The 11,817-nt window shown below is 42.2% G+C and overlaps 2 protein-coding genes across 5 annotated transcripts in view; one reads left to right on the top strand and one right to left on the bottom strand.

Moving 5' to 3' along the window:
• Positions 1-3,111: 3,111 nt before the first annotated feature.
• On the bottom strand, positions 3,112-6,107 carry LOC26532270 (uncharacterized). Of its 2 annotated transcripts, none has more exons than XM_033378241.1 (4): positions 5,328-6,107; positions 3,600-3,820; positions 3,414-3,541; positions 3,112-3,355 (listed from the first exon to the last, which is right to left on the bottom strand). In XM_033378241.1, exons 2-4 carry the CDS (start codon positions 3,689-3,691, stop codon positions 3,138-3,140), a joined length of 438 nt encoding a protein of 145 aa, XP_033234132.1. In that variant the 5' UTR covers positions 3,692-3,820; positions 5,328-6,107; the 3' UTR covers positions 3,112-3,137. The 2 variants fall into 2 exon arrangements, with proteins under 2 accessions (XP_033234132.1, XP_015040912.2); XM_015185426.2 differs by lacking the exon at positions 5,328-6,107 and adding an exon at positions 3,885-4,177.
• Positions 4,672-11,817, top strand: part of Gprk1 (G protein-coupled receptor kinase 1) — a 235,484-nt gene continuing 228,338 nt past the window's right edge. For 2 of the 3 annotated variants that reach the window (XM_033378236.1, XM_033378237.1), the window contains exon 1: positions 4,672-5,022. In XM_033378236.1, the coding sequence (XP_033234127.1) occupies positions 4,910-5,022 (113 nt within the window). In that variant the 5' untranslated portion in view covers positions 4,672-4,909. The remainder of the gene's footprint in view (positions 5,023-11,817) is intronic. The other variant, XM_033378235.1, reaches the window with a different exon arrangement.

Here is an 11,817-nt window from a genome sequence, read left to right as displayed (position 1 = left end):
GCCCTTTCGATCGGTTAGGTGGTTAATGTGACCTTTTTGTAACCGTAGTCACCCACACCGTCCGTCTTTGCGAGGAGCTCTCTTTTCAGGCTCTGCGGGCTTAGCCGTGACCCATGCTCTGGCTCTTGGTCGGCTGGGGACATCTTCCCACTTCACGGCCTCCAGTTTCGCCACTGGATAAACCTCTTTTTGAGAGCAGCCACCGCTTTCATGTAAAGGGCCGCAGAGCGAGCGTCTTGGCAGGCGATGGCCTTCACCTTGCCTTGATGCCACTCTGCGTCCTCACACTTTGGCGGTGGTCCGCTGTTCTCCTCCAATTCCTGAAGGAACCGGTCCTGGAGCTCGTTCTCCACCAGGTGCCACTTGTCGCGAGGGACATGGCCGTCCTCGGCGCCCCTGTCAAGGACACCGATTAGGATCTTTCCCCTCGCCACCTCAGCGAACGATTGGTTCGTGAGGTGGGTCTTCACCCGCTTGGGTTGCTGGGCTTGGCCTGGCTGACTAGCAGAATCCTCCGGTGCTGAGCGTTGCCGCTTGTTGGGGGCCTTGGCTGCGCCCTTTCCGGCCTTGGCTGGCTGGAAATGTTGCAGGATAGAGGATGCCCACAGCCTCTGCTCCTTTCTTTCGGCTGACGACTTGTTGTTGTGGTCCTCATTGGTCATTGTCCTGGTACGACGGCTTTCCTCTCCGTTGTGCAGGGACGCTACCTGTCGGGGCTTCCTTGGGTTCTTGGGTCCCGGAGCGCTTACCAGCCGCGATTTAGCTCTGCTTAGCAACATCCCCGGTACCCGACTCGCCCTTGGAGCCACCCGATTGACTTTTCGGCCCCCCCCCCCCTCGCTGAGGCTGCCGGGTGGACCGACTGGATGGTCTTGTCCCTCCGGTACTTTAAAAGGAGTACCGAGCTCCTTTGCGGTGTTGTTGTTTTTTATATTTTTTTAGCTTTTCATAGTTATTCGTACGAGTAGGCGGGAAGGGGTAGGCATAGCCCGCTTGCCCCGCGAAGCCTGATTTCAACTGGCGGTCGGCAGGTATCCAGAGTCCGCATATTAGTGACCGGGCACCCCCCGGCCACGCATCCCTCGGCATTTAACAGTGTCACCTTGGATTGGGGTAATTTCACTGAGAGTTTTCTTCTCTCCGCCCGACTACCATTCGACCTGTTTCCAGCCGCCCTCACGGGGAGAGTATAGTCGCACTTCCACCGGTGTGTACAGTTACGGCGGGTGACGGTTCGCTCGCAACCCACTGTGTCAGAGGGGGTGTGGGACGCAGGCCGCACCGGGTATTACTAACCGAAGTGGCTGCTGAGTTCCGAGTTTACAGTTGTGCGAGCCGACCTGTCATCCGTTTGTCCCCCCTGTGGCACCCGATGGCTGACGGCCATTTTGCCGTAATTACAATACATTTTTTTATCAGTGTTCCTTTGACACTTGCACTTGCAAAAGATGATGCAATCAGATAAATTTGACACCTTTATCGTGCATATTAGCTCAGGGATAACCTTAATAGGCTCTGGGGGAACGGTGGGATTTTTTGATGGATGTGAAACTCCGTTTCACACTGGCACCATCCACCATCCGTCAAAAATAGCTGATGCCGACAAGTACACAATATTTTTGCGCGGAAGATTTGTACATTTTTTTCCCCCTAAAATGGATATGAAGACTTGGCAAATATTTTGGCTGTGGTTCAACAGAAAAATATTTTCTTGCATCAACTAATAATGTTGCTGCAATTGAATGATGATGAAGATGATGTATTTAACTTTGACGAGGATGAGATGATTTACTGGGTATCTGCCCAATAAAAACTGAAGCGAGAATGGTTGTGGTCGTTTGTGAGTACTTCTTCTGCTAACTTCAACCAAAGTTTAAAGTGTTTTTAAAAGCGGTTCGGGACGTTTTGGGAGAATGATGTACCTGAAAACAAAGAGGAGTTTTTCAAAGAAAGTTTTCGAATGGAGAGGCCGTGCTTTGAGATTTTAGTGAATCGGCTGCAAGTGCTGCGGAAAAAGGCTACAAACTGCTGCAATTGCTTCGGAAAAGCACAACGCCATTGCGCTATACACGTTGGTTTCGTCCTCTGAGTAACGAACAAATGGCAGGCTTTTCAGTGTGCCTCCAAACAGTGTGTGCACGAGTTCTGCAGAGAACATATCGACGAGTTTTCGGAGGAGTACATGTCGCCCAATTACCTAACATCCGTAAAAATTGATAACGGCGTGAATGGCTACGATGGATCGAAATCAAGAAACGAAAATTAAACACTTATTTATTTTTATTTTTATAGCTTCCAACAAATTATTCTGAAATTGTGTTTGCGTGCCGATTAGGACCTGGACCACCTTTTCCGACCTCCTGTGATGGTCCTCCTGCTCTTCGAGTCGCTCTTTGGCGATCTCTGGCAGCTAAGATATGTCGTCCTTTTTGGTTGTCTTTGGCGGGGGCCCATTGTTGCCAGAAAAGGGGCTGGAGCTACAGGAACCATCCAGGTAAAACTCGATGATGTCCGAAAAGAACTCAGCAACATCTGCAATTTTTACGTGCTCCACGCAGATCTTCAATGTTTTCCTGCCAGTTGTCGATTAGCAGGTTCTGTAGTGCAGCAGTCCATTTCGCCAGCTGTTATCGTATGTGCTGCCTTGTGTATTAATGCTACATAATATAATTAAAGTAATATATAACAAATATATCTATTAAACGTACCACTGCTGGAGGAATTTTCTGATGCTTCTTCCATTTCATATATATTTATAAACTACGCTCTTTTGTTCTGTTTCTGCTGCTGTTATTGCTGTTGTATTTTTTGCATTTTGTCACTATCATGATTTACATTTTCGCAGTGAATACCATTTTTTCGTTGTGAATGACAATTATTCGGAGTTGCATTTTAAAACCATCGGCTAACTATCGCGTAGCAACGTGCGATTTAGGAACGTCGAAAATGGGTGATGGAATAACTGGGAAAGTTTCAGAAATGCAAAACCTTATAGGCTCTGCACACTGAGCCCATCCCGGGGGAATGGTGGGATTTTTTGACAAATGTGAAACTCCGATTCACACTGCCACCATCCACCATTCAACAAAAACAGCTGATGCCAATAGCAAGTTCATTAAATTTGCGCGGAAGATTTATTAATTATTATACTGGATGATGAAGATATAGCAATTATTTCGGCTGTGGTTGCACAGCAAAACGTGGTGGTCCTTTTGTTGTTCGAGACGCTCCTGGGCGATCTCTGCCAGCAACGAAATGTCGGTCTTTTTCTTTGGCGGAGGCCCAGACAAGGTGCTGGAGCAACAAGATCCGTCCAGGTCCATCTCAATAATACTCGAAAAGTACTTATTAGGATCTGCAATGAACACCTTAAATGAAATATATTTTTTTAGCAATAAATTAATAAAACTTACTGTAGTTGTCCAATGTGCTCTGCTCCATGTTGTTTATCCGGTAGCACCCCAGAAATGAGTCTAATTTATCGTAATGTTGCCACCCAGATGGAGCACCCCCGCTCGTTCCAATTTTATTTTTTTCAATCCTGCAAAGTATAAAAAAATAGTAGGTTTCACAATCTTTTATTTGGCAGAGTTATTTACCTGTATTTTTTGGTCATGTTCTCGAGCTTTGTCCTTATCTCGCCCCATCCAAGCTCAAGCCCAGCCTCCTTCATGGACTCGGCAATCTCCATGTACACATGTGAATTTTTGCGTGGTCCGCGCAAATCTTCAATTTTCTCCTGCCATACATATGTCAATCAGCAGGCACTCAAGCGCGGCACTCCATTTCACCCTGCCGCCTGCTGTTGTTCTCTTGTTTGCTGCATTGTGTAATAATATTATATATTATAAACAATAAAAAACAAATATATCTATTCAACGTACCACTGGAGGAGTTTTCTGGCACTAAATCCATTGTATTAATAAGTTTTTCGAAAATTTGGTCTGCTGTCCTTCCGAGCTGTTCTGTTGTTGTTTTTGTTTTTTGTTAATTTTGTCACAATCATTGTTTACGTTTTCGCAGTGAATACCATTTTTCCATTGTGAATGACAATTATTCAGAGTTGCATTTGAAAACCATCGGCTAACTATCGCATAGAAACGTGCGGTTTAGGAACATCCAAAATGGATGGTGAACTAACTGGGAAATTTTCAGAACGGCAAAACCTTACGGACCATTCTCGAAATGGATGGTGGATGGTCGTCAGTGTGAATAGCATATTATAGGCTCTGCACACTGTGCCAATCCCGGAGGAATGGTGGGATCTTTTGACAGATGTGAAGCTCCGATTCAAATTGGCACCATCCGCCATCCACCATGCACCATCCGTCAAAAACAGCTGATGCCAATAACAAGTACATTAAATTTGCGCGGAAGATTTATTAATTTTTTTCTTGTAATGGATGATGAAGATGTAGCAATTACCAACACATATTTTTGTCGAAACATATTGCGTGTGTACTAAGGCATGCAAAGATCTTCTCTCGGCGCTCTCTCATGATGACCCGTCAGTACCTGAACGCCAGAGCCCAAGTCTTTGGGGTTCTCAGACTGGTAACCCAGCGTGTGACGTTTCGTAGTATGAACTGGCACATCTATATGGTTAGTACCCAAATCTAAATCGCTGCTAGGAATGCCATATATCTATATTTTCCACTGTGGATATCGATATGCTAAAAAATATCGATTGCTAGTCAACTATTTTTGTTAAGAGGAAGAAGTGTTTAACGAAAAATATATACATACTATTTATTTTTGTTGTCAGAAATAAATTAGTACATCAACTTTTTTTAATTAAAAATAACTATTCTTTAGAATTGGTTCAATCAACCAAATTAAACTTAACACAATATTTGATAATTTACGTGAATGAAAGAGAAGTCAACGTAAACAAAAATATATTAAGGCTATGGCGGACTTGGAAGCTGTATTAGCTGATGTCAGCTATCTGATGGCAATGGAGAAGTCAAAATGCACTCCAGCTGCAAGGGCCAGCAAGAAATTAACTTTACCAGACCCCAGGTACACATTTTAAATATGCGTGCATGTATGTACAGACGTATACCCAAATTATTCTATCCACTCATCTTTTCAACATTACGGTCTTGTTTGAATATACATATTTATGTACGTTTTATTGCATGCATGTTTACATTTGTAAATGAGTATTTATGTTCTTCAATAATGATTCACTGAACGGAAAGCAGGACAACTTAAAAATGTATTATGCATAGATGTGTTGATAGTCTAATTTAAATTTAAAGTAATAAACTTTACGTGTATAAAAGCAATTTATGTAAATTTAATAAACAATTTTAATAACTTACCTATGTACTATTTGTGTGCGTGTACTATAATTTAACGAAAGGCTGTGTTAAAATGTATATATATAGTTTATACATATGTAGCTGCATGTAATTTCTAAAGGTTCTTAATTAATTTTTTCGGGCTTTAAATAAATTCCGTTGCGTGGATTGGTTTGTAGTTCGCAGCCCGGAAGCCAAGAAATGAAAGAAACTCTGGCAAACAAACAACATCAACACAAATTTATTGTTGTTTTTTTTGCTAGTGGAATACAACCATTAAAAGATTAGTGTACGAATTGTACAATTGTACGCTCTGGAGGAATATTTCTCCTACAAACTTAAATAAGCACTTCTTAAATCATTTAAACCCGCTCATACAACGCTGATTAAAATCAAAGATTAAAAAACCTATATTTTAAAAACAAAATTTGTTTATTTTCTCCGTTTTGGCCTGTAGGGGGTAGTCGACTAAACGACATACATATGTACGGTCGTAAACGATACGCAAATTTTCAAAAAGCTTCAAAGCTTGTGACGATGTTAAGTTCTTTATTTGATTATTGTTTATTATATTATTTTTTGTTGCACAGCCACGGAAAACAAGTGGCAAAAGTCGTCATATTTCTTGTTCTCGTAGCTCCTGGACAAACAACCTTTTAATCTTCCAACACGAAGCACACTTCTTAAATCCGACACAAGCCGAGAATCTACACCAGACACACTCTAGGGCCGAATAGTACCTTTTTTTGGTGAGGAAATAATACTATAATAAATTTACTTGTAGTGACTTGGATCTTTCATTGATCACTTTCTACCAGGGATGCTTGATGAATTCGTGGCATTTGAATTCGATTCGATAATTTGTTTGTTTCAGAAGAGAAAAATAAATACCAAAATAAGCTTAATATATTGTTAAAATATTGAGATATAAAATTTCAAATTTTTGTCAGCAATAAGCTTTCAGTTGTTGCTTTGCTATGCGTACGGTAAGCCCAAGCAATGAAAGATAACACAGAGAGACTTCGCATGCAAAAATTCCAGTTGTCTGAGGCTATTGCGTCGCATTCGTTTCGTTTTGTGGACTCCTTTAATTTAACTCATAGTTGGGCGTTGGGCGCAAGTGAATTGGCCGGCTAGATGAATAGGATATATATATATATATATATATATATATATATATATACTTTTCTGTATGAATTGACACATTATAATGTTGATAAATCCGCGTACGTCTTGACTACTATCATGCTAATAATCCACGAAACCATATTATGAAAAAATAATTATTTTGGTTGACAAATGTTATAACCTGAAGGTGTCAGAACACGAAATGGCCCCGAAATGACGAGTTTCTTTTGAGGAAAGGGTGCTTTTTCACTTGGGATGAGTATTTATTTACAGTGTGTTCGGTTATATATTGTGGAGGATATTTACGGTTTGAAGGAATTTGAGGATAATTTTGGAATTTGAGTTGGTGGGGTTTGCGATAAGGTGCATGGGGTCGTTGTAATTGAATGATAGGGACCTTTGTGTTGAGAGTGAGGGACAGGTGTATAGTGTGTGTCGTAAGTCTATGTTCGAGTTGTGGCACAATCGACACGTGTTGGGCAATGTTTTGTCAATGTAGTGGGCCTTTGTCAGCTTGATGTGGCCCAGTCTCAGTCTATTAAATATGACCTGGTGCCTTCTATTAAGGATAGAGTCGGCAAATTCGTTGCCTTTTATGCCTATGTGACTGGGTATCCAGATTATTAGGATCTTAGGGAAGTGGGTGGATAATAGGTTTCTGACCGAGGAGGCGTAGAAGGAGTGATTGTTGGGGTTCCTGATTGAGGTGATAGAGGAGAGGGAGTCGGTGCAGATAGCATATTTTCCACGTTTATATCGGGTAAATAAGATGGCTTCGTGTATTTCAATTATTTCGCTGGAGAGTACAGATGAGTTTGTTGGCAGCAATCCAGTTTTTATTACTGCTGACTCGTTTGTAATACAGTAGCTGGTAATGTCCCCGGCTTTGGAGCCGTCTGTGTAAAGGAAGTTGTGTTTGTGGAGAGCTGATTTGATAGAGTGGAAAAGTTGGTGGAAGACTATTGTAGCGGTAGTGTTTTTGTTGTGGTTGGAGAGGTTGATGTTTGTTGATTTGTGGATGTTAAGGATGTTGAATTTTTTGGATGTTGAGGTTCTGATTGGGGAAAAAGGGATGAGGTGTTTTTGGGACACTTGTATGGCTCTGTCTACCGTGCTGAGCAGTCGGTTTTTTCTTTTATGGCTTTTGGTAAGGGTATTTAGGGGGGTGGATTTTCCGTGGATGAGGTTTTTAGAGATTTTCCCGGTAAGGTAGTCTCGTTTGCTTTCAATGGTGAAGATGTTGGTTTCAGCTAACATATTATTTATGGGGGTGGTACGGAATGCTCCAAGGGCGGCTCTTATTGCTGTATTTAGGATGGTTTTTAGGCGGTTAAGTTGGGATTTGGGAGCAAATCCATATGGGAAGGCAGAAATCTATTTTGGAAATGATTATGGATTTTATGATTTGCACTAATGATGAAGTGTGGCTGTTATATTTAAATGAAGACAGGTGTGATAATGCCTAGTGGCTTAGCAAGGTCAATTTTGAGTTTGTTGATGTGAGAGATTAAATTGTATTTAGGGTTGATTGTGAGCCCTAGGATTCTGAGTGTGTGGGTAGCTTGGATGGTTGTGCCACCGGTGAGTATCTTGGGTTTGCAGTTGTGTTTGCGGCATATATGAAGGAGTTGGGATTTTTCTTTAGAGAGGATTGAGCCTGAGTGATTGCACCAGTCGTCTATTTGGTTAAATATTGTTTGGATGTTAGTTGTGGGACTTTTTATACCCGATACTCAAAATGAGTATTGGGGTATATTAGATTTGTGGTAAAAGTGGATGTGTGTAACGTCCAGAAGGAATCGTTTCCGACCCCATAAAGTATATATATTCTTGATCAGCATCAATAGCCGAGTCGATTGAGCCATGTCTGTCTGTCCGTCCCCTTTAGCGCCTAGTGCTCAAAGACTAGAAGAACTAGAGCAACGATGTTTTGGATCCAGACTTCTGTGATATGTCACTGCTACAAGAATATTTCAAAACGTTGCCCCGCCCACTTCCGCCCCCACAAAGAGCGAAAATCTGTGGCAGAATCGTAGAAGATGACTATATCTTACAGAGTGCAAAATCTGAACCAGATCGTATAATTATTATAGCCAGAATAACGAAAACAATTTCACTCTTTCTCGCTCTTTCTCACTCTAACACACAGGTTTCATGGTCGGTTTTGCCAATTGCAAAATATGAGTTCAAGGATCTCAGAACCTATAAGAGCGAGAGCAACCAAATTTGGTATCCACACTCCTGCGAAATCGGACCTTGACCGTTTCGTGTCCAAATTTCGCCACACCCCCTTCCGCCCACGCAAAGGACGAAAATCTGGGGCAACCACAAATCTCAGAGACTATTAAGGCTAGAGTATCCGCACTTCTGTTAGAACTCACTATAAAACCTTTATCTCAAAATTTCGCCCCACCCCCATCCGCCCCCACAAGGGACGAAAATCTGTTGCATCCACAATATTGCAGATTCGAGAAAACTGAAAACGCAGAATCATAGAGAATGACCATATCTATCAGATTGCTGAATCTGGATCAGATCAGATCATTTTTATAGCCAAAAGGAACAAATCAATTTGCAGTGGCTACGCAGCGCCCGACGTCACGCTCAGACTGATTTTCTGTCTCTCTCGCACGCACTCTTTGTCGTGTCGTTTAATATTAGCGCCGTCTGCCGGAGGAGAGCCATAATGACTTAGTATCGGGTATAACTGTAGAGTTGCGGTGTCCGCAGCAACTCACAACGTTCCCCCTCGTTTTAGTTGGTTTATTTCGGTGTGAATACCAATTCTGTCGAAGGCTTTGGTGAAGTCCAGCGAGATGACTGCGAGGTGTTTTTTCAGGGCGATAGCTCTGGTAGACTGTCTAGTACAGATTTGCCTCTTTTGAACCCTAGTTGGTTGTTGTGGATCAGGTTGTTATTTAAAACAAACCACTACAACCTTTTTGCGACAATCTTGTCCAGAGTTTTGGCTAGGCATGAGTTTAGAGAGATGGGTCTGTAAGATTTGATATCGGTTTGGGGTTTTTGTGGTTTTAAGATGGAAAGGACTAGGCTGAGTTTAAGGGATTGTGGGATGTCGAGTATCTTGTTGTAGAGGGTTAGGATTCTGGTTTTGAGGGGGTAGGGTGAGTTCTTTAGCATAGAGTAAGAAATTCGGTCAAGACCAGGAGTGTTGCCTTTCAAGGTGGACAGTGCTGATGTGTATTCGATTAATGTTATGTCTTTCTCGATTTCTAGGGCTGATGGTGTTGGGTTATAGTTAGAAGGGGTATTAATGAGGAGTTTGTTGGACAGGAATGTTGGGGAGAAGTTGATGTCGTCTGCTTCTTCTGACCATGTCTGGGCAAAGGAGTTGGCTATTTCGGATTGACAGGTTGTTTGTGATTGGGTGTACGGGTTGTGAATGGCATGGATATTTTTAGTGGGGTTAAGACCGCAGAGACGTCTGATGTTGGACCATTTTGTGGTTGGATCTGAGTTTGGATGTATATGGGTTGTGAACTCAAGGATCGATTTTCGTTTGGCTTCTCTAATTGCTCTTTTAAAACACGCTTTTGATTTTTTGTATTCTATGATGTTATGGTTGCTAATGTTGTGCTTGAGGTAGTTCCATTTTACGGCTTTGTCTCTTTTGAGGAGTGAAAGTTGTTTGTTCCACCAGGGAACAGTGCGGGTGAGAGAGAAGGTGGTGTTTTGTGGGATAGAAAGGTGGGCACTTTGGATAAGTATTTTTTTTATTAGGGCGGCTTCTCTATTGACATTTTTATTTGATTGGGTTATGGAGATGAAGCGGGCTGTATGTTTCCTGAAGAGATCCCAGTCTGCGCTTTTGAGATTGAAAGTCGGTTTAGGGGTGAAGGGGGAGGAAGGATAGGGAGAGGGAGTGTTGAGTAGTGAAAGTAAGATGGCAAAGTGGTCAGAACCGTAAAGGTCATCTATCACTTGCCAGAGGATCTCTGGAGCAATTCTGGATGTTGCAAGTGAGAGATCGATGTGGGTAAATGTGTTGTGTGTTGAGAAGTGGGTCGGAGTATTGTCATTAAGTAGGATGAAGTTCGAGCGGTCTAGGAATGAGGCTATTGTTTTCCCTCTGCAGTTGGCCTTAGGTGAGCCCAAGTAAGGGTGCCAGCTGTTGAAGTCTCCTAGGACAATGGTGTGGTCGTTTGCCGGGGTGAGGACGTTTTGGAGGTTACGGGTGTTGAAGGATTTGTTAGGGGATATGTAGGCGGATATGATATTGAGATTTGATTTGGACCTAATGGTGACGCCTGCTGCGTCAAAGTCTGCGTTGAGTTGAATTTGGGTATGGGAGATGGAGTTGTGAATGAGGAGAGCTGTGCCACCGAAATCATTTGTGGCGTTGTTATTGCAGTATAGGCTAAAGTTAATTGGGATTGGGAGTGAGATGGGGTTCGTTATGTGGGTTTCCTGTAATGCAATAATTTGAGGGTTGTGGGATTTCATGAGTGTTTGTAGTTCTATATAATAATTCTTGTATCCGTGGATGTTCCGTTGGATTATTTTGAGCATTATATGTTAGTGGGAGTAGTGTTTTGTTTTCTTAGTGATAGGGTTTAGTGATAATTGCTAGTTTGGGTTGATATTTAAAGATCGTCTTCGCTCTAAATTTGGTTTGCTAATGCATTATTAGATAAAAGGGCTAGGTTTGCGTTTGGGGTCTTATTTTTTTCAGTTTAATCTTTGGCTTTGAGGTGTTTAAGTTAAGGTTAAGTTTGTCTTTTTCCTTAGTCTCGCTTCTGAGTTTATGGTCAGAATCTTGGATAGTTTTCGAGTTTTTGGTATTTTTAGCGTAGTTTCGATGTCCATATCCATTTCTTGTTGTTGACTGGGGGGGTGTAGTTGGGATGAAGTTGGCTTAGGGTTGATTGGATGTGTGTTTGGGGTGATGTCTCCGTAGTCTTTGATTGGTCTTATTTGGTGTGATTGGTTATAGGTGGGCGATGATGAGGTAGATGTTTCAGTGAGATGAGGTTTTGGTTGTTGATGGCGGGCTACTTCAGCCTATGGTGTGGATCGATGGGGGTTCCGTTGGTGGTACATTTTCTTTGCGGTAGTGAAATCCTCTTTTTCGATTGTTTTGATTATTGTGATTTCTTTTTGTTTGAAGAACTCTGGGCAATTTTTGTCTATGGGGCTGTGGTTATTCTGGATGTCGGTGTTGAATTTGCAGTTACTGCAAAACTTTGGCTTAGAGCATAGTTCATCGTCAGCAGGGTGCACTTCTGAGCAGTTAGTACAGATCTTTGGGGATCTGCAGTATTTAGAAGGGTGGCCGTATTTTTGGCAGTTGTGGCATTTAAGGGGGCGGGGTGTTTGAGGACGTACGTTCACTCGTTCGTAACCGATCATTAGATGTTGAGGT

This window comes from Drosophila pseudoobscura, chromosome 3 (assembly GCF_009870125.1).
Source record: "Drosophila pseudoobscura strain MV-25-SWS-2005 chromosome 3, UCI_Dpse_MV25, whole genome shotgun sequence".
NCBI lineage: Eukaryota > Metazoa > Arthropoda > Insecta > Diptera > Drosophilidae > Drosophila > Drosophila pseudoobscura.
The sequence above is the reverse complement of the archived record's forward strand: the minus strand, read 5'-3'. Positions and strand labels throughout refer to the sequence as shown.